Source organism: Oncorhynchus gorbuscha, linkage group LG05, assembly GCF_021184085.1.
Source record: "Oncorhynchus gorbuscha isolate QuinsamMale2020 ecotype Even-year linkage group LG05, OgorEven_v1.0, whole genome shotgun sequence".
Taxonomy (NCBI): domain Eukaryota; kingdom Metazoa; phylum Chordata; class Actinopteri; order Salmoniformes; family Salmonidae; genus Oncorhynchus; species Oncorhynchus gorbuscha.
Genome location: NC_060177.1, coordinates 68,471,286 through 68,492,577, shown reverse-complemented (window position 1 = coordinate 68,492,577; position 21,292 = coordinate 68,471,286). Strand labels below are relative to the sequence as shown.

At 42.2% G+C, this 21,292-nt stretch overlaps 3 protein-coding genes across 10 annotated transcripts; 1 reads left to right on the top strand and 2 right to left on the bottom strand.

Annotated features, from left to right (window-relative positions):
- Positions 1-322: 322 nt before the first annotated feature.
- Positions 323-8,634, bottom strand: LOC124036383 (uracil-DNA glycosylase-like). Of its 2 annotated transcripts, XM_046350908.1 has the most exons (7): positions 8,405-8,634; positions 7,654-7,860; positions 7,470-7,565; positions 7,199-7,296; positions 4,873-4,961; positions 1,138-1,316; positions 323-1,032 (listed from the first exon to the last, which is right to left on the bottom strand). In XM_046350908.1, the coding sequence occupies exons 1-7, from the start codon at positions 8,498-8,500 to the stop codon at positions 892-894; spliced, it is 906 nt and encodes a 301-aa protein (XP_046206864.1). In that variant the 5' UTR covers positions 8,501-8,634; the 3' UTR covers positions 323-891. The 2 variants fall into 2 exon arrangements, with proteins under 2 accessions (XP_046206864.1, XP_046206863.1); XM_046350907.1 differs by lacking the exon at positions 8,405-8,634 and having other exon boundaries at positions 7,654-8,049.
- alkbh2 (alkB homolog 2, alpha-ketoglutarate dependent dioxygenase) lies at positions 7,933-11,699 on the top strand. Of its 3 annotated transcripts, none has more exons than XM_046350910.1 (5): positions 7,933-8,225; positions 8,565-8,637; positions 9,601-9,931; positions 10,017-10,215; positions 10,490-11,699. In XM_046350910.1, exons 2-5 carry the CDS (start codon positions 8,635-8,637, stop codon positions 10,797-10,799), a joined length of 843 nt encoding a protein of 280 aa, XP_046206866.1. In that variant the 5' UTR covers positions 7,933-8,225; positions 8,565-8,634; the 3' UTR covers positions 10,800-11,699. The 3 variants fall into 3 exon arrangements, with proteins under 3 accessions (XP_046206866.1, XP_046206865.1, XP_046206868.1); XM_046350909.1 differs by having other exon boundaries at positions 8,562-8,637; XM_046350912.1 differs by lacking the exon at positions 8,565-8,637 and having other exon boundaries at positions 7,934-8,225.
- usp30 (ubiquitin specific peptidase 30) lies at positions 10,932-20,683 on the bottom strand. Of its 5 annotated transcripts, none has more exons than XM_046350902.1 (13): positions 20,529-20,683; positions 19,816-19,925; positions 19,522-19,704; positions 19,233-19,336; positions 15,379-15,477; positions 15,200-15,245; positions 15,022-15,116; positions 14,849-14,908; positions 14,545-14,631; positions 14,349-14,429; positions 12,721-12,943; positions 12,372-12,480; positions 10,932-12,233 (listed from the first exon to the last, which is right to left on the bottom strand). In XM_046350902.1, exons 1-13 carry the CDS (start codon positions 20,678-20,680, stop codon positions 11,990-11,992), a joined length of 1,593 nt encoding a protein of 530 aa, XP_046206858.1. In that variant the 5' UTR covers positions 20,681-20,683; the 3' UTR covers positions 10,932-11,989. The 5 variants fall into 5 exon arrangements, with proteins under 5 accessions (XP_046206858.1, XP_046206859.1, XP_046206860.1 ...); XM_046350903.1 differs by having other exon boundaries at positions 12,721-12,913; XM_046350904.1 differs by having other exon boundaries at positions 20,015-20,634.
- Positions 20,684-21,292: the final 609 nt, after the last annotated feature.

Here is a 21,292-nt window from a genome sequence, read left to right as displayed (position 1 = left end):
CACCGGGCAATCGACCCCCCCCCCCCACTTCATGCAGCATATTACCTTTTTAATTTTAATCATGTCAACTTGGAGCATAGTTTCCCAAACTTGATTATGGGGACCCCAAGGGGTACCCTAGCACTACACCGCTGATTGAAATATCTCAACCCTTATGAATAGTTTAATATTTCATAATTAACTCTGTATTGCTAGGGCAAAAACCAGAACATGCACCCCATGAGGTCCCCAGGACTGAGTTTGGGAAACCCTGACAGAGACATCAACCCCAGAGGAAACATTCTAAATAGATTCTTCTCATATTGATTACAGTATCATAAAACAGCCTTGAATAACAGTACGTTTATTTTTAAAGTAGAAAAGCATAAAAAATGTACTAAAAATCAAGAACAGAATAATTACATATTTACAGACCAGCCACATTTAGCTCAGGGTTTCACAAACCCAGTCCTGGGTTTCCTAAAAAAGAAAAATCTGATTCAAATAACCAGCTCATCAAGCTTTGATTACTTGAATCAGCTGTGTGGTGCTAAGGCAAAAACCAAAATGTGCACCCAGAGGTGGGGCCAGGACTGAGTTTGTGAAACCTTGATATAACTGCTATGTTGACATAACAAAGTGATACTTGAGGTATTACTTAGCTTGAATGTAGATCAAATCCAATTACATTTTAAAAAGGGTGCAAACTGCAAACCAGAGTGAAAACTATAATCTGCCAATAAAGGAAATTAGTATGAACTTGCCCACTGCAGTAAACATTTACAAACATGTCACCCAGATATTTGATAACAAAAATAATACCATAAGCTTATGGTTTGGTAGCAGTAGTGACAAATCTAGTGAGTTGCATTTTGGAATCCCCACCATGAAAATAAGGCTGTGTGGGACATCTCAAAGTGCCTTCCAGTCTATGGGCTCCTTCCCTGATTTCTCCAGCAACTCATTGGTCTTGGAAAAGTGCTTGCATCCAAAGAAGCCTCGATGAGCAGATAAAGGGGAGGGGTGTACAGTGGGAAGGACATGGTGACGTTTCTACAGAGGATAAAGAAAAAAGACCATTAAGCTGAAGTCAGTGGATTGTGTCAAGAATAGAAAAGTGTTTGTTTCACTATTAATACAATATTACATTCAACCAACCCTATCAATAGCTGCTCCCTTCTTCTGAGCATAGGCCCCCCACAGCATGAAGACGAGGCCCTCCCGGTTGGAGCTGAGCCACTGCACCACAGCATCAGTGAAAGTTTCCCAGCCCTTGTCTTTGTGAGAGTTGGCCTGGTGAGCTCGGACGGTCAGCACAGCATTGAGCAGCAAGACACCTGGAAAGAGAAGCATTACGCCAGTTAGCTCCTGATAACTGCGCATTGAAGTTCATCAATGTCCAATTCATACTTCAATTTACTTGTTCTGATTATCTGCATGATCCTTAATAGTGCCTGCATTCATGACAGTCCTAAGATATTGCATCAGGAGTCTATGATATTTATACTGTATGTCTATAGCCAAACCAGGGGTGCCAAACTTAGAGCTGGCCTATAAAGCCAAAATATATCACAACAAATTGGGACGGTATTTGATGTTTTGGAATAATAAAAAGTTCTACATTTCCTTTATGAGTAGTGCATGACCCTAGGGTGGCAACACATACACTTTAAGATATGTCAATGGGTCTTTCTCCATTCTGAATGAGTTGAACAGTGTAAAACAAACTTCAACCAAAAATAATTCAGTATTTTCATCCATTTCTGCATTTCCTGCACTCATTTGAGATCATTTCCACATTGGGTTGCATGATATCTCAGTTCACTGGTCACGATGGCAACACCCATCCGTAGCACGCGCTCCAGCAGGTGTATCTCACTGATCATCCCTAAAGCCAACACATCATTTGGCCGCCTTTCGTTCCAGTACTCTGCTGCCTGTGACTGGAACGAATTGCAAAAATCGCTGAAGTTGGAGACTTTTATCTCCCTCACCAACTTCAAACATCAGCTATCCGAGCAGCTAACCGATCGCTGCAGCTGTACATAGTCTATAGGAAAATAGCCCACCCATTTTCACCTACCTCATCCCCATACTGTTTTTATTTATTTATTTTTCTGCTCTTTTGCACACCAATATCTATACCTGTACATGACCTGATCATTTATCACTCCAGTGTTAATCTGCAAAACTGTATTATTCGCCTACCTCCTCATGCCTTTTGCACACATTGTATATAGACTGCCCATTTTTTTTCTACTGTGTTATTGACTTGTTAATTGTTTATTCCATGAGTAACTCTGTGTTGTCTGTTCACACTGCTATGCTTCATCTTGGCCAGGTCGCAGTTGCAAATGAGAACTTGTTCTCAACTAGCCTACCTGGTTAAATAAAGGTGAAATAAAAAAAATAAAAAAATATGAGAAAAACAATCTTGGCCTTAGTTTTAACCAAATATTGCAATTGAAATTTGACTAGCGATTTACATCAAAACACTTGGGTGAACTGTTGGAATGGAAATAGAATGAGGAGTTATTGTGACAGGGTAGTAACCAATGTGTTGGTCAGTGTTTCATTGGGGACCCTATAATCTGACTACATTAAATGTTTTTTTCGTTGCTACTTCTATTCATGCGGATACAAGAACCATTTGTACAGTTTTCTACTACAGAGGATGGACCGGAAAGAGCATGGAGATGTGGAATTGGACAGTGAGGAAGAAGGAAAGGAGTGGAGTGTAGAGGGAAGCGGTATGGTGAAGAAGATTGACATCAAGTACAAAAAGCAAAAACAACGTACCACAGTAGCTCAGAAATTTTACCTGACGAGAGAATGGATTACCTGCGGTGGCAGGTGTGGTGAAGATCGTCGAGGTCGAGCTTTATCCCAATGATGATAAAGATCATTGTGGCCCAGTGAGTGAGATTTTGAGAGAATAGATCCTTGTCTTCTGGCTGATTCATATGTGGTGTCAGGTTAGGTAGAGAAGAGTTTGGGTACTGTTGAATCTGTGAAAGTACCTTGAAGTGGACTCAATGCTTTTTTGTGTGTTGTCCGTCCAGAAGGACCTGGCGCTCTGCACCACGGGAAAAGACTTGCTTTGCTCTCAGGAGCAGGGCATCGCTAAAAGGAGTGATAAGTGGAATCGCGTTAAGTGTTGAGGATCAACTGAAATGGAAGATTCCTGGCGTCTGTGACGAGCGCCATTTGGTGCGAAGCAGACCCGGTGGCGAGCGTGGTGAAACAGAAGACACGGTTTGTCCTGCTGAGTTTTAATGCAGTCCTTTCACAACAAAGTCAAGTTAGGATGTGTCAGTTATCCTGTGTGAGCTTTTGTCCCGAACCGATCAGTGTTGTAGGTGCTAAGCTTATGGTCATGTCGCAGCAGTGTGTAGGGGGGAGATTCCTAAAGAAGGGCATGAGACAAAGAGATGTGTAATATCTGTGGAAAAAGCTGTGTGTGTTAATGTTGCTAGAGATCAGAAGAGTCCGGTGAGAGAAAGGCAGGTCAAGGTTGACTGGGCCAGAGGAGTACAGAAGGTGTCTTATGTTGAGGCTGTGAAGAGAGTAGTAGAGGAAGATGGGTCCAGGGCGAGTGATCCTAAGAGGTTCCCTGAGAGTAAGCGGAGGCCAATGGAGAGTAATAGAAATGACATGTACTTCAGTAAGATTGGCTTCTTTAGCGTTCATAGCCATTGGTTATCAACTGTCCTGCAGAAATGGAATGTCAACCACAGAATATAGATGTTGTGGTGGCAACTGCAGGGAAATAGATTTTACTGCAGAGGAGTTACAAAGTGTGTTGAATGATAGTGTCCCGACCTCCAGCCTGGTGTAGGATCAGATAGGGACAATTAGTGGAATAGTGGTGAGTTTAATGGGTGTAGAGCGATTTCTTTTCCCTTTTAATTCAAAGTGTAATGAATTCACAGTCTTTAACAGTAGGCGGAAACAAAGGGCTTGATCTGAGAAATAGATGAATGGGGGGGCCATAACAGGCTTCACACTCCAGTATAGTAGGTGGCGGTGCAAGCACCTTTCCGTTGGTTGCGATCCGCCAATACAAATTTTAAATAGCATTCATGCTTTGCATATAATTCTTTAATTTAGAAGATAATGTTGCACAAACATGTTGATTTAGGCCAACACAATCAATGGAATCAGGCTATATTAGCTAACTGCGTTTGCTCTGACTCAGTACATTTATTAGCGAGCTAGCAATTAGCATTAGAGGCTAAAACGATTTATTTTAGCCACAACTTTCTAAGAAGTTACACAGTACGATACAAGCTAATTGTGTAATTATATTACGCTTGTGGAATATATTAAGACGCAAAGTGGAAATAAGCATCGTTATCAACATCGTGTTCCATGTGCGGCATTGACCATGCAGACTGGATCAAGCAAGTGGTCTCTTGGTCGAGCAAAAACAACTGCGCTCCTTGAGTGACGGGGCAGGGCTTGGTATGTGTGGAAAGCGGAATGAGAGAGGAGATGACTCAAGTAGTGGAGTAAACTATAAAAACGGACGCTACACACGGTGGCGTAGCGTCTCACATTTCACAAACAATATTCATAGATTTTTTTTTTTTTACATTGAAATAACATTATAGAAAGTAAAGTGGAATCCAAACCGGTCCGCGCATCGATACCGGCATATTGTAAAATACAGTATACCGCCCAGCCCTAGTCAAACTCAATTCCTCGTCTCTCTGCTGGCTTTCTTGATTTTGCTTTCAATTAGTGTCCACTTAAGACCTACACAACCAGGCAAGGGGAGTTCCTAACTAATCAATGACTTTAATTGATCAATAAGGCAGAAGGGAGGAGCGTAAACTTGCAGACATTATGCCCTCCTGAGACACGCGTGCTAGACTATTGTGCCCACAGTACCTTGTTTAGCCCATCCAGTTAAATCTCCATGTCCAGGGTGCTGGAAGCCCTCTATATCAGACGCCAATTCTTTGTACATATTCAACAAGCTGAAAAAGAGAAGAGGCAATACATTTGACGATGTGGCAACTGTTTAAATGATATGAAAAACTAAAACCAATATCGAATAAAAATAAAGGCAAAAAAGCTAAATGTCCTTCACACAGATAAATATAGAGCCTTCAGAAAGTATTCACACCCCTTGACTTTATCCACATTTTGTTGTTACAGCCTGAATTTAAACATGTATTAAAAATGTATAATTTGTTTTACACTGGCCTACACACAATACCCCATAATGTCAAAGTGGAATTATGTTTTTTGATTTATTTAGAATTTTTTACAAATGAAAAGCTGAAATGTCTTGAGTCAATAAGTATTCTACTCCTTTGTTATGGCAAGCCTAAATAAGTTCAGGAGAAAAAATGTGCTTAACAAGTCACATAATAAGTTAAATGCCCTCACTGTGTGCAATAACAGTATTTAACATGATTTTTTGAATGACTACTACATCTCTGTATCTCACATACAATTACCGAAGTTCCCTCAGTCGAGCAGTGAATTTCAAACAGATTCAACCACAAAGACCAGGGAGGCCTCACAAAGGGCCCCTATTGGTAGACATTGAATATCCTTAAAGAATGGTGGTTATTAAGTACACTTCGGATGGTGTATCAATAACAGTTGGTTGGTGGCACCTTACTTGGGGAGGACAGACTCATGGTAATTGCTAGAGCAGAATTAGTGGAATATTATCAAATACATAGATATGTATATATATATAATAATACATAGATATACATGTGTTTGAAGCCATTCCATTTACTCCGTTATTATGGGTCATCCTCCCCTCAGCAGCCTCCACTGGTATCAATACACCCAGTCACTAAAGTCACTAACTCAATTGCCCCGAGAGGAAGGACACCGCACAGGGATTTCACCATGACGCCAATAGGGAATTTAAAACAGTTAAAGAGACTAAAGGCTGTGATAGGAGAAAACCAAGGATAAATAAACATTGTAGTTCTCCACAATACTAACCTAATTAAACAGTGAAAAGAAATTAGCCTGCACAGAATAAAAATACTCCAAAACATTTATCATGTTTGCAATAAGGCACTAAAGTAAAACTGCAAAAAAAAAAAAATTGGCAAAGAAATTAACTTCATGTCCCGTACACAAAGCGTTATGTTTGGGGCAAATCCAACCCAACCAGGGCCTAAAATTAACACCCGCCACCTGCCAAATGTGGGTAGATTTTGGCATTGGTGTGTAAGATGTCTATTTCACCAACCACATTGACAGAGGGTCAGGGCTCAACAGTGCGAGCATTTCACTCACATGTGAATAAAAAGTCAAGTATGATCACATTTATATTAAAATAAATGGCGCAGTAGCTGTCTTCAAAGTATTTCTGCCGTTTTGTTTCATAGTTGGTCAATTAAATCGCACCAAGACAAAGAACGACGAATCCTATTTAACCTATTCCACCTCACACTGCCTGGCTGGGGGCTGTGCACCTTCTAAAGAGCTGAGTGAAAGATTCATTTTTACACCTCGATCACACCGACAGCATCATTGCATTCTGGTACACCAGAAGTACATTCATTTCCAATATTTCCAATAGAACACATTTGCCTTGCAGCATTACGTTGCAGAGGCAGTTGCAGTGCGCTGTGTCGTGCTTACGTTGAACGTATGCTTCAAACTGTATGTGTAGACGGCTTGACAGAAATGGTAGCAGAAGGTGAATGTTGAAATTTTGTTGCAATAACACATATCCAGATGATTCCGCATACTATTTTGAGCAATGTACACCATTCAATTCAGTCGTCAGTTGAATGGTGTTTCCTCCGACACATTGGTGCAGCTGGCTTCCGAGTTAAGCGGGCTGGTGTTAAGAAGCTTGGTTTGGCGAGTCATGTTTCGGGGATGCATGACTCAACTTACGCCTTTCCCAAGCCTGTTGGGAGTTGTAGTGACAAGACAGGATTGCAATTGGATATCACGAAATTGAGGAGAAAAAGGGGGTAAAATAAAATAAAGACACCCAAAAAGACTCACAGCTGTAGTCACTGCCAAAGGTGATTCTAACATGTATTGACCAATATATATATATATATTTGACATTCAAGTATTTTGTGTAGATCATTGACAAAAAAATACATTTAAAAGACATTTCTAAAGGCACTGTATGTATTACACCATACATTTTATTGCAGGAAACATATTCCCCTTGCCTGGATATGTTCAACATGGTCTACAACGTAATAATACTGTAGGCTACCTGGGTGGAGGTGGGATAGGTCTCTGCACACTGAAGCATAATCCATGGGCTTGGTTTGGACCGTGATATGGGTCCTGACCGAGGACGACAACCTTGACCTGTACCAAGGAGAAATGGCTCTGAACATTATGGGCAGTGCAGTGGTTCTTCCCCCTGGAAATAACTTGTACAGTCTAACCCTATGAGTTGGCTCATACTGTACATTAGCGGGTTCTGCCCCTTAATATGAAAAACTGTACATGTGCCATTGTTGTCAAACACCTAAACTTACATCTTTGATGTCACACATCTGTGTCCAGGTGAAAACATGCTGAGGGGGTGGGTAGACAGTGTTGAGTTTCCTCTCTCCATCAACGAAAGACATCAACTGAAACAGTAAGGAGCGAAGGGAATTTGATTATGCCTATTTATGATAATCTGTACGATGTAGCTATGTATGGGTAGACTCATCTTACGTTTATGAAATAAGGCTTTCCAAACTCAGAGACCAAACTCTTTCTCCAACTCTCCCCAAATTCATCCGGTGTGTTACTGGCGGACAGTTTCTCCAACGCAGCTTGCTTGTTTTTGGCGATTCGGGCCAGCAGTTCTGGACACACTGGAGAAGAAGGTGACTCCGTTGTTCCGTTGCCTGATAGCTTCAGCTTCTTCACCCGTCCAACCTTGGTATATTGAGTAAAATGCAAGGTTGGTGAAACACGTGTGGCTGTTAATGGTGCAGTTAAAAACATTATTGGAGAACGTCTCCAATATGGTACATTCATTGCAAGCATTTTAGCCAGCTAGCAACATGTTCTAAATCTACTACGACATTTCCTAAACACTGACGCCAGTGACCCCACCCCCTGTAATCGCTGATGGTAAAGATATCGCGGGATTTGTGTGTTACGGTCGAAGATGGTTTAGAATACTGGTTTGAAACCCATGTTGTATGGTCTTTTCAACGTTATCACATAAAATGTAACAATTAAATCAATTATTTTGTTAGTTAGCAAGCAGATTGTAATAACAGCGTAAAGACAACAAGGTACGTGCTGGTGAAACAGTATATCACCTTATTTCAATGTGTAGACATGCAACTTTAGGTTAAAAGTTGTAATGTACAGAATGTTAGCTACCTAAAATAGTTAGACAATTGCACCGTTTTGTATTCATGTAGCTCGCGTGCAAACAATTATTATAAATTAATAGTGCGCTAATTCTCACATGTTCTTGGGCATCCTCTCTCTCATGTTCCCCTCCCGAAGCTCTCTTCTTCGAAATGGGCGGAAAAAAATAATTTATAGTTTTCTGCCCTATCATTTTAGTAACCTTGATTAATTTGGTAGTAGTTGACTTAGAGCTTGCTTTCCTTATTGTTCAGCAGCACGAACACAGTCCCGCTTGTTTTGAACCACTTCTCTGACCGAACATTTCCCGCCAACTTGCGATGACGTATGGTAAGGTGAACGCGCAGGGCTTCGGTCACAGTGTGGTCCGCGCTATCCAACATGGTCTCAGAGCATTTAAATATTATTCTGTACGTAAATTGGACACTCTAGTTAGTATGATATGTATTCATTTGTGGCTGTCCATCACCCATTTTGTATAATATGTTACAAATTACAATTCGTATTATATGTTATGAATTTGCAAAACGTACAATATAATACATTTTCAAAACGTGTTATATGTTACGAATTTACAATAGTGCAATGTTATGTTAGCTAGGCTAGGGTTAGGGTTAAGTTTAGGAGTTAGGTTAAAGGTTAGCTGAAATGGTCAAGGTTAAGGGAAGGGTTAGCTAACATGTGAAGTAGTTGCAATGTAGCTAAAAAGTATTAAGTAGTTAAAAAGTTGCTAATTAGCTAAAATGCTAAAGATGTCCATGATGAGAGTTGAACACACAATATCTGGGTTGCTAGACGTTCACTTTTTATGCCAACCCATTCACCAAGACCAACCATTGAAGTTGAAATTTAAAATGGTTAAGGCAGTGTTTACCAAACTCGGTCCTGGGGACCGAGTTTGATAAATTGATTATTTGAATCAGCTGTGTAGTGCTATGGCAACAACAACAAAAGAGTGCACCCCTTGGGGTCCCCAGGACCGAGTTTGGGAAACGCTGGGTAAGGGTAGAGGTTAAGGTAATGGTTAGGGTTTAAGGGCAGGGACGTCCCAAGGACCCCGGGTGGCACTGTCCATCATAGTGTGCATTTTGTACCTGTTTACGTCAATGGTTATAGTTCAATGTTCATACTTGAGATTAGCAAGGTATTAAACTCTAATGGCCAAGTATATGATATGTTGTAAACTTTCTACTCACGTATTTAGTAATTAATTATCCTATGCTATACGTTTATCTGTAGGCCTATTCCTCCTGTTATCCGTACTCCTGCGTTCTCTTTTCATTCTTGGTCTAGGAAATGATTACAAGGAAGTTTTCTCATGTTGCTGAGCACAGAGCAAGTTGGCGGCTGATGGATACATTTGTGAGTCAAACCAGGAAGCGCTATATTGATGGGACAACAGATGAACAGAGAGAACCTGTGTTGAAAAAATGTAAAGAGGAAGAATGCAATCAGGGGATTGTAAAGGAGGATGTGAAGGAGGATGCCTATTTGACTGAGTTCTCTCAGTCTTGGCAGAAGATTGAAGCAGAGGGACTGGACTGTGACTATGCTCTACTCTTTCCTAAAGAGGAAGCAGACTGCCTCTACACACAGCTGGAGGAGGAGGTAGTCTACCTCACAGGTATACAATTGTCACACTCAATTCAGTGACAGTTCAGATACATTTCTTCTTGGTATGTAGATGAGCCATTCTTATTTTGTTACAGGAGATAAAACAAAGATTCAGGTGTTTGGGAAGGTTTACAATGTCCCCAGAAAGCAGGCGTCTTGTGGGGACGCAGGACTAACCTACACCTATTCTGGAGTGAGTCTTCAGGCTAGCCCATGGACTCCAACCTTGGAGTACATTCGTGATGCTGTTACAAAGGCAACAGGGCAAACCTTCAACTTCGTCCTGATTAACAGGTGAGTCTGTCTACACTGCTATAGAAGATTCTACATCTACAGGGGTGTATTCATTATGTCTTGCAATGGAAACAGTTTACCATTTAAGAACCAAATAGAAGCAAATGGAGCAAAACAGGGAGAGACCTACTTGAATTTGTCCAATAGTTAGTAGTCCAATAGCTAGTTTTTGTTGCAAAACGTTTTCTGTTTGGAGTAAACGGTTTCGGTGTGATAAATACACTCTAGGACTGTTAAACTGTGATTCCATTGTAGCTGCTCCTGGTTTTCTCAGGTACAAAGATGGACATGATCACATGGGTGAGCACCGTGATGATGAGCGGGAACTGGACCCCCTCTGTCCCATCGCCTCCGTATCCCTGGGGGCGGTCCGGGACTTTGTTTTCAGACACCGGGAGTCACGGGGAAAACAGCGCCGACGGCAGATCAACCCGGTGAAGCTTGAACTGGCCCACGGAAGCCTGCTCCTCATGAACTCTCCCACAAACACCCACTGGTACCACAGCCTGCCAGCCCGCAAGAGGGTCCTCACACCCCGCATCAACCTTACCTTCAGACGCATCCTCCAAGACGGCAAGAAATGAGGGTCAGACATGTTCCGTTGGGAGTCTCACTTCATTGTGGCTGACGTCAGGGGACGTACTGTCCCCACTGCAATATTGATTCAACTAGTTTCTGAATTTGTTCATGGTCCAATTCATAAAAATCAGTCATGGTAACTCTTTACTTATAGATTTTTTATTTTCATAATTTTATCTTTGAAAAATATCAACTTCTTGACAGATCTCACACACACAAATCTTCAAAATATACATTAGTGCAAATTGATCAGAAAATGGGTTAGAGGGTTATTTAGAGGTTGCATCCTAATTCAATACTTGGAGGAGAGTGAGTAAATGGCAGTATTTATAACTGGTATGCTTGTTGAGCAATACACACAGATTGTGTAGTTGTACACACTGCCACCACAACTTTAAACACTTTGGCAAATCAGACAATATTTGGGGTAAATTTGTTACATTGCTATCAATTCCAATTCCGCTGCTCTATAAAAGAGTTGTAAAACTATCATGTTGCTTCAATATCATTTAGGAACAAAAATAGCAATATACACATTAGCTTGATACAATGAGATCTTGTGCAACAACTGCTGAAATTATTCTACATGAAAGTAAATGGTCTGCAGGCATGTGGAGCTAGACTACAATCCAAACCACCTGCACGTTATTACAGTATTCTGAATTTGTTACACACATAGAAAAATGTAATATACAGCAGCTTATATACAATGTCAATTGAAACATTGCATTATTTTAATTAAACCTACATTACGATATATTGAGTGATTATTTCCAGACAAATGGAAGACAGTGATTACATATCAAGTACCTCCACATTTCCTAATCTAGTAACACCCATTTTAGCCTAAAACATCTTGGTTGAAGTAACGCAAATCTTTTGAAACGACTACCAGTATTCTGAGATGTTTTTGAGAACAGTCCAATCATTCCTACAGGTAGGCAATCTCTGGGATCTAAAAGGCAGTGCCTCCTAAATCGCTGTAAAAGACGAGGGGGACATTCATGATTTTAATATGACAGGAGGTCAAAGTAGATCAGCATAATCTTTTGTACTGTTAAAGCACAATCCTACAGGTAAGCCATTGGGGCAGGAGAATTACACTTCTGAGGGGTGTTTTCTGTGGCACACATGGCTGTGGTGGTATGGGTTGGCAGGGGAGTAGGTGTCCAGTCTGGCTCAGTGTTCCGGGGCTCTACTCCAACAGTAGACGGAGCCGTCTCACCCGCTCATAAAAGAGTAGGTAGGCGTTGGAGGACAGCACCTCCTGCAGACTAGCCTTGCGTACAGAGTCATCTGAAACCCACAGCCACTGGGAGCTGAATGGAGAGGGGCTGTGGGGCGAGGGAGGGCAGCGGCGGTAAGTGACAAAGTGTCCTGAGTTCATGTCACCATGGTGAACCAACACAGCCATCAGTTGAAAGTGGTATTCTGAGGAGCTGTGGAGAGACATGGTGTATTCAACAGTGTTATCAGAGTACACACTATAATTCCAAGACAATTTACTGAGTTTGTATAATTGGTTCTTCTCTTTATTGATATGAAAAGGCTGTTTAAGATTATCAGGTTGTGTTTACCTGTAGTCATATGTGAGGTTGACCTGTGGGTTCAACCCAGGAGAATGGAGAAAGACAGACGAACAGGTTCCATTGGACAGAGGCTTGTTGTTGTTATGGTGTTCTATATCTGAAAATAAGTAGAATACAGTATGATCTTAGTGTTGTACAAGGCCTTTCAAGGGTTTGTAAAACAATTACATTATGAGAGTATCTGTCCTCAAACAAATCCCAAATAAACTAAGGCCAATTTCCAAGAACACACTAAGAACAATCATGACAGGTCTCAGTCCTCTCAAGCTGAAAAGGCAAGAGGTCATAAGACAAGCAATTTAGTTCCAGGAAGACAATTTAAGTGATTTCACCGTACCTTTGCCATTGGGAGGGGTCTTATCTGCAGCTTCTCCTGAATCCTCTGCTTTAATGGTTTTGGGAGTACAGTTGATGACCTGGAGCCTCTGAATGGTTGCGCGGTGTTTGTAGTGGTCCATAGACAGGTACTCTGAGATCTGGACATGTTCCTGTCTCTTTATGGGCGTACCCTCATTAGACCATGTCAGTCTCTGCAGGTGAATACAGAGACACTGTGGGAGCTGGAGGGAGGAGTCACACAAACACACACCGTCATATACCTGTATACAGTATGTCACATAACTGAGGACAAGGATATCCTGAAGCCAGACAAATGCATCTGATAGTGATGTGTGCAAGGGGATACCAGTAAAGCAGTGAAACCATTTAGTACACGGCAATTGTTTCACATATCATTAAGTAGGTCACAATAGGTAGGTTTCCATCCAATTGGTGACAGATTTTCATGTGAATATTCTAAAATCTGTATAAAGAAAATATGCACATTTTCCCACCAAATTGACTTGTTGCAGATAAAAATCATTGTGTGATGGAGTGCACACAAAATGTACTTTTTTTGCTTACGTTTCATGTTGTTTTCTCCCTCTCCCCATCTCTCTCCCACCCTACCGCACCTGCTGTCTTGACCTCAATGCTCTGCTATGAAAAGCCAACTGACATTTACTCCTGAGATGCTGACATGTTGCACTCTCTTCAACCACTGATTATTTTTTGACCCTGTGGGTCATATATGAACGTTTGAACAGCTTGAAGAACGATCTGGCCTTAATGGCCATAAAATCTTATCTCCAATCAGCACAGCCAGAAGAGGACTGGCCACCCCTCAGAGCCTGGTTCCTCTAGGTTTTTTTCCTAGGTTCCTGCCTTTATAGGGAGTTTTTCCTAGCCAACGTGCTTCTACATCTACATTGCTTGCTCTTTAGGGTTTTAGGCTGGGTTTCTGTATAAGCACTTTGTTACATGATTGATGTACCGAATAAAAATCTAAAGTCCAATGTGTTTCCATTGCATTTCCAACTAGCGAAAATACGACCCTGGATATTTATTAGAAAGGAACATCAAGCTCATCATCGTGCACTTTCACCACCCTGTGAAGTTCATAGCTTGTTTTATCTGCACTGCACTACAAAAGGCAGTAACTTCCTTTTTCTGTCTAGAAAGGAATTTCTGATACTCCATGATATATTCTGATCAACTGGCTCGTTCTTGTGTCAAGAAACTAAATGCCAAGATTAAATCAGATAATATACCTGGCCATTACAACAGATTACGAATTTGGTCAAAAATGTTTAGTTACTGCGTTTTGCCTTTTTTGGGCAGCATAGCCTAATAAACTGCATGGCTTCCTGAGTCGTAGGAGGACCACACACCATAATATTGTGTGACTCAAAGTTCACTTCGATATGATGGTTATCTAATCAATATTTGCACATTAAGGATGTTTCCACCGCCATTTCTTGTATAATTAATTTGACCAATACAAAAAGATCCCACCATGTCGAACGAACAAATTATCCGTCTGCATTTCTAAAATTGTGCCGAAACTTCCTGTGTCTATCACAGCAATTTCTGTGTACATTTTGACTTTACTTGCATAAAAACATGGTTAGTGGGAAAGACCATTACCTTTCCCAGTTTAAGCTGTTTGATGAAGGTTGTCCTCTGGCTTTCCAGGACATGCCCATTCACCAAGGTGCCTTGTTGAAGCTGACAGGAGAGATGATGTCAAAACAAGGTTAATTCTTAAGCTCCAAAATAACATACCCATAGGCTCACAGAAGTACAGTTCCTTTTGCTTAACCAACAAAGTGAAGAATAGTACCTTGGTGCAGTTTTCACACTCCACCTCTTTAATGGTCTCTGAAGAGATGAAATGCTGGAGACAGTGATCCAGAGAGATAGGCCAGCCCTAAGGGAAATATACTCAGCACATTGCATATACTGTAGCTCACAAGCTATTATTTTACATAGTCGTGTAGAACCTGAACTCGTGGAAGCTTTTGCGCCTGCAACATTGGTGTACACATAATGATATTTGTACCAGCAATGGTACAAGGAAAACCTTCACCTGAAATATTTGAAGGTTTCCGTCATGTATTTTTTGTCCTGTCACCCATTCTGCTTACCCATTGCGGTGAAGGGATGGATAAGGAGAGGCTGTCGAAAGAGTCATATCGCACTGGACTCTGCAAACAAGAAAAGGAATTAATAGCACAAACAAACCGCTGATTTAATGACAGTACACTGCCAAATATCTGATATTCACGTGTTATGAAAAATAATCAAATACATTAATCACCTGTTGTTCGCAACGCTTGCAAGCCATATTGCTTGTTAGGCGGCCATGGAAAGGATGTGGAAACTTCCAAGGACTTCGTAAAGGATGAAGAGGGCCTGGAAGAGCAAAAGTAGTTTCACTATTTTCCCAAAACCTACTTCTCTAGTATAATATTCCACACCACTATTTGCTTTCTTACCTCGACTCTTGCAGCTTAAGGTCTTATCATCTATATCTGGGAGACTCTGATAACAAAAACAAAGGAACAGAAGTCAGAAGGCAAAAATACAATTAACTTACATCAAAAACACACTGTGCTGAAAGAGACTAAGCTTAGCAGGGCTATGAGTATTAAAAGGAAAGGGAGTGACAACGTACCTCAAGGGACTGAATGTCAAAGAGGTGGGTGACTTTGGGCTGTCGGTCTCGCTCCTCCTCCAAGGAAGAGGTGAGGACATGGAAGAGCTCATGTGCATCCTAAGAAAAGTAAATAGGGATGAGAGATTAAACCAATATACCTTACACATTTAAGTCATAACACACGCTCTTATCCAAAGTGATGTAGTTAGTGCATTCATCCTAAGATACACAAGTATGTGGAAACCCCTTCAAATTAGTGGATTCAGCTATTTCAGCCACACCGTTGTTGACAGGTGTATAAAATTGAGCACACCGCCATGCAATCTCCATAGACAAACATTGGCAGTACAATGGCCTTACTGAAGAGCTCAGTGACTTTCAACGTGGCACTGTCAAAGGATGCCACCTTTCCAACAGTTCAGTTCATCCAAATTTCTGCCCTGCTAGAGCTGCCTCTGTCAACTTTAAGTGCTGTTATTGTGAAGTGGAAACGTCTAGGTGCAAAGGCTCAGCTGCGAAGTGGTAGGCCACACAAGCGCACAGAAAAAGACCGCAGAGTGCTGGTAAGTCGCAACACTCACTGAGTTCCAAACTGCCTCTGGAAGCAACATGACCACAATAACGGTTTGTGGGGAGCTTCATGAAATGGCAGAGCAGCCACACGCAAGTCTAAGAACACAATGTACAATGCCAAGCATCGGCTGGAGTGGTATAAAGCTCGCCGCCATTGGACTCTGGAGTGATGAGTTACGCTTCACATGGGCCGAATACAACAGGTGAAATGCTTACTTACTACAAGCCCTTAACCAACCAAGCAGTTGGGAAAAATAAGTGTTAAGTAAAAAATAAATACACTGCTCAAAAAAATAAAGGGAACACTTAAACAACACAATGTCACTTATGGTCACTTTTGAATGCTGGCGGTGCTTTCACTCTAGTGGTAGCATGAGGCGGAGTCTACAACCCACACAAGTGGCTCAGGTAGTGCAGCTCATCCAGGATGGCACATCAATGCGAGCTGTGGCAAGAAGGTTTGCTGTGTCTGTCAGCGTAGTATCCAGAGCATGGAGGCGCTACCAGGAGACAGGCCAGTACATCAGGAGACGTGGAGGAGGCCGTAGGAGGGCAACAACCCAGCAGCAGGACCGCTACCTCCGCCTTTGTGCAAGGAGGAGCAGGAGGAGCACTGCTAGAGCCCTGCAAAATGACCTCCAGCAGGCCACAAATGTGCATGTGTCTGCTCAAACGGTCAGAAACAGACTCCATGAGGGTGGTATGAGGGCCCGACGTCCACAGGTGGGGGTTGTGCTTACAGCCCAACACCGTGCAGGACGTTTGACATTTGCCAGAGAACACCAAGAATGGCAAATTCGCCACTGCCGCCCTGTGCTCTTCACAGATGAAAGCAGGTTCACACAGAGCACGTGACAGTCTGGAGACGCCGTGGAGAATGTTCTCCTGCCTGCAACATCCTCCAGCATGACAGGTTTGGCGGCGGGTCAGTCATGGTGTGGAGTGGCATTTCTTTGGGGGGCCACACAGCCCTCCATGTGCTCGCCAGAGGTAGCCTGACTGCCATTAGGTACCGAGATGAGATCCTCAGACCCCGTGAGACCATATGCTGGTGCAGTTGGCCCTGGGTTCCTCCTAATGCAAGACAATGCTAGACCTCATGTGGCTGGAGTGTGTCAGCAGTTCCTGCAAGAGGAAGGCATTGATGCTATGGACTGGCCCTCCCGTTCCCCAGACCTGAATCCAATTGAGCACATCTGGGACATCATGTCTCATCCATCCACCAACGCCACGTTGCACCACAGACTGTCCAGGAGTTGGCGGATGCTTTAGTCCAGGTCTGGGAGGAGATCCCTCAGGAGACCATCCGCCACCTCATCAGGAGCATGCCCAGGCATGGTAGAGAGGTCATACAGGCACATGGAGGCCACACACACTACTGAGCCTCCTTTTGACTTGTTTTAAGGACATTACATCAAAGTTGGATCAGCCAGTAGTGTGGTTTTCCACTTTAATTTTGAGTGTCACTCCAAATCCAGACCTCCATGGGTTGATAAATTTGATTTCCATTGATAATGTGTGATTTTGTTGTCAGCACATTCAACTATGGAAAGAAAAATGTATTTAATAAGAATATTTCATTCATTCAGATCTAGGATGTGTTATTTTAGTGTTCCCTTTATTTTTTTGAGCAGTGTATAATTAAGAGCAGCCGTAAAATAAAAGTAGCAAGGCTATATACAAGGGGTACCGGTACAACTGTCTTGGTGTGTTCGGACCATGATAGTTTGTTGGTGATTTGGATGCAAAGGAACTTGAAGCTCTCAACCTGCTCCACTACAGCCCCGTCGATGAGAATGGGGGCAGTCCAACGGACAAATCTGGGTTTGGCGGATGCTAGGAGAACGCTACCTGCCCCAATGCATAGTGCCAACTGTAAAGTTTGGTGGAGGAGGAATAATGGTCTGGGGCTGGTTTCATGGTTCGGGCTAGGCCCCTTAGTTCCAGTGAAGGGAAATCTAAACGCTACAGCATACAATGACATTCCTTGATGGTTCTGAGCTTCCAACTTTGTGGCAACAGTTTGGGAAGCCCATTTCCTGTTTCAGCATGACACTGCCCCCGTGCACAAAGCAAGGTCCATACAGAAATGGTTTGTCGAGATCGGTGTGGAATAACTTGACTGGCCTGCACCGAGCCCTGACCTCAACCCAATCAAAACACCTTTGGGATGAATTGGAACACGGACTGCGAGCCAGGCCTAATCTCCCAACACCAGTGCCCGACCGCACTAAAGCTCTTGTGGATGAATGGAAGCAAGTCCCTGCAGCAATGTCCCAACATTTAGTGGAAAGCCTTCCCAGAAGAGTGGAGGCTGTTGTAGCAGAAAATGGCAGAACCAACTCCATAATAATGCCCATGATTTTGGAATGAGATATCCGACGATCAGGTGTCCACATACTTTTGGTCATGTAGTGTAGGTAGGTGGAACGACCACATATCTCAGTCATAGACTGAACAAAGATATAAAATGCAACATGTAAAGTGTTAGTACTGTGTTTCATGAGCTGAAATAAAATAAAAATCCCAGAAATATTCCATATGCACAAAAAGCTTATTTCTCTCAAAATATTGTACACACATTTGTTTCTGTTAGTGAGCATTTCTCCTTTGCCAAGATAATCCATCCAACTGACAGGTGTGGCATATCAAGAAGCTGATTAAACAGCAGGATCATTACAGGTCCACATTGTGCTGGGGACAATAAAAGGTGACTAAAATGTGCAGTTTGTCACACAACACAAGGCCAGATGTCTCAAGTTGAGGAAACGTATAATTGGCATCCTGACTGCAGGAATGTCCACCGGAACTGTTGCCAGAGAATTTAATGTTAATTTCTACCATAAGCTGCCTCCAACGTCATTTTAGAGAATTTGGCATGATGTCCAACCGACCTCACAACCACAGACCACGTGTAGCCACACCAGTCCAGGCCCTCCACATCTGGCTTCTTCACCTGCGGGATCATTGGGAGGAGGGTGGCACTGAAGAGTATTTCTGTCTGTAATAAAACCTTTTTCTGATTGTCTGGGCCTGGCTCCCCAGTGGGTGGTCCTCCCAGGCCCTCCCATGGCTGTACCCCTGCCAAGTCATGTGAAATCCATAGGGGGATTTATTGCTGCTCCATTGGAAAGTACCACAGTATTGTAGTGGATGTGAGCTTCCACTGGAAGGGCTGCCTTTACATTTGTTTTGAACGTGGAGCAGAATTCTTATGGGGAACAGATTTAAGACTATCATTTTAACTTGAATGCTCTGACAAAATGCTCACAAATACTTAACAAGTAAGGATAACGTACCTGTTCCTCAAAGGAACTGATGTGCCACCTGTAGAGTCTGAGGACCTCCAGCAGACACCCTGCATCCAGCACATCCTCCTCCCCAGTGTTGTCATTTGACAGTGCTGCAAATCAGAGAATGTACTGTCAGAGTGCATCCCATATGGTACCCTACATAGTGCATTACATGGGCCCTGGTTAAAAGTAGTGCACCATAGGGTATAGGGTGCCACTTGGGTTGCAACCACAGAGTCTAACAATTGAGTGTACAGGGATTCTGATTCCTTCTTCGCCCATCACCAAACACTACCTTGGAGAAGCTGCAGGAGTGTTGTGGAAAGTTTGGGGTCCTTCTCTGGCTCGCCCTCTGACACACCTTTGCGGCTAGTGAACTCCTCCAGCCACTTGACGAAGGAAGGGCAGGCTGCCAGGCCCTGGAGCAGAGAGTTCATGAAGCAGGTGTTTCCCAGGTTCAGCAGGCCTGGTACCATGCCTATGGTGGATACTTTTTTTAGTATACAGTCAATGGCACTAATAAACATCCACCTACATAACATTCGTGATCTCGTATTTAACTGCCTACACAGACATTGGGCAAGCTTACCTTTCTTCCTTTTCTTGCTGTCTGTAATTGGACCCCATAGAACATATACTCCAGCAGCCATGGCAGCCGCTATTCCACCAATGACTCCCCAGTTTTTCATAATTTTATTCCTGAAAAAAATTCCAAAGTGATTACATATTGACAGTCTCATAGAAAAGGCTGAACTGTTGGGACATCAAATGCGTTTCCCTTTACTTACTCTGAATATATTGTATGTCCATACCTAACAAACTCTAATGTATCCAAAGCAGCAGCGGAGCTCAATTTAGCTCAATAAACCTGTTGACTAGATAATTCCTGGTTCATATGAGTCGAATTTCATTTGCTGAACATGACACATGTTCGCCAGCCAACGACAGGCAGTCCTGTCGACATGACAGATCTGCCTATAAACGTTAGCTACTGTAGATTGCTCTTTTTGACATCCTCTACTACGACACAATGCACAAAGACTTCTCTAAAACATGTTGGAATTTTGCGAACAGGTGGTATGGTAATCCCATAATAGTCCGTCAAATTGTTAATTTCAGATTGATGCAGTCAGATCAACAGTACGCTTGCTTTGGCGTCGTTTGTGTGTGCGCCACTTAAAAACGTCGTTCGAACTGCGCACTAAGAAAAAGCAAGCTCATTGAACACACTTCGCTAAACCCCGACACAATCACACATGTAATGCGCGAAAAGAAAGGCCTTGTAAAACATTCAGGTCTGACCTGACAATGGTACCAGAGTACAGGAACTCCCGAATAAGCTTTTCAGATGTCGCTGATCTGCACCACGGCATATTCTCGGAGCTAACGTAGTGGAACTTAAATTGGGATCTTTGGATTTTTGACGGACCAAACACAGCTGTACAGGAAGTCATTTGTTCGAGACTTTTTTTTATTTTAATGAACAACAAATCAATACAGGACGTACATGTGGGAACACAAGTATATATACACATAATATACAAAGGACAATTGGGCTAGGGGGTACAATATCACATTACACAAGGACCTTAAGGGTCATACAAACACTTATTATTCTAACAGCTTTTTTGTTAGTAGAGTATTTAATTGTCTTAAAATAGTTCAATTTCTTTTTGACGTTAAGAAAATGTGGTATTTTGTTTGTAAATTTACATTTGTGAATATGAAATTTGTCCAAAATAATAATTAAATTAATTACATGAAACAATTTATCTGATTTCTATTGTAGGTAAAGAATCCAAGCAGTACATCTCTCCATAATATTGTAAGATCTTCATAAATGTGTTCAATTATACATCTACTGATGTCTTGCCACAGTTTTCTTACATGAATACAATGCCAAAAAGATGCAACACTGTTTCTGGGTGGTCATTACATTAGAACAATTTGAGTTGATGTTTTCCTTACACTATCAGTTGAATTATCTATGTTCCTTCTGGTGAGATTTTAGAGAGGAATATGGATTTCTGAACCGTTGATGAAGCCTCGTCCTCCGACGAAGTAAG

Excerpts from the sequence above, each read along its gene's own strand:
- alkbh2 (XM_046350910.1), top strand. Across the intron at positions 9,932-10,016 it reads GGAGGTAGTCTACCTCACAG|GAGATAAAACAAAGATTCAG; the intron begins GTATACAATTGT and ends ATTTTGTTACAG. Across the intron at positions 10,216-10,489 it reads AACTTCGTCCTGATTAACAG|GTACAAAGATGGACATGATC; the intron begins GTGAGTCTGTCT and ends TGGTTTTCTCAG.
- usp30 (XM_046350902.1), bottom strand. The coding sequence starts at position 20,680 with ATGACTTCCTGTACAGCTGTGTTTGGTCCGTCAAAAATCCAAAGATCC. Across the intron at positions 15,246-15,378 it reads TTGACATTCAGTCCCTTGAG|AGTCTCCCAGATATAGATGA; the intron begins GTACGTTGTCAC and ends TTTTGTTATCAG. Across the intron at positions 14,909-15,021 it reads GCAAGCGTTGCGAACAACAG|AGTCCAGTGCGATATGACTC; the intron begins GTGATTAATGTA and ends TCTTGTTTGCAG.
- LOC124036383 (XM_046350907.1), bottom strand. The coding sequence starts at position 7,971 with ATGCTTGCAATGAATGTACCATATTGGAGACGTTCTCCAATAATGTTT. Across the intron at positions 7,566-7,653 it reads GAAAGCCTTATTTCATAAAC|TTGATGTCTTTCGTTGATGG; the intron begins GTAAGATGAGTC and ends TTACTGTTTCAG. Across the intron at positions 1,317-4,872 it reads AACTGGATGGGCTAAACAAG|GTGTCTTGCTGCTCAATGCT; the intron begins GTACTGTGGGCA and ends TTCTCTTTCCAG.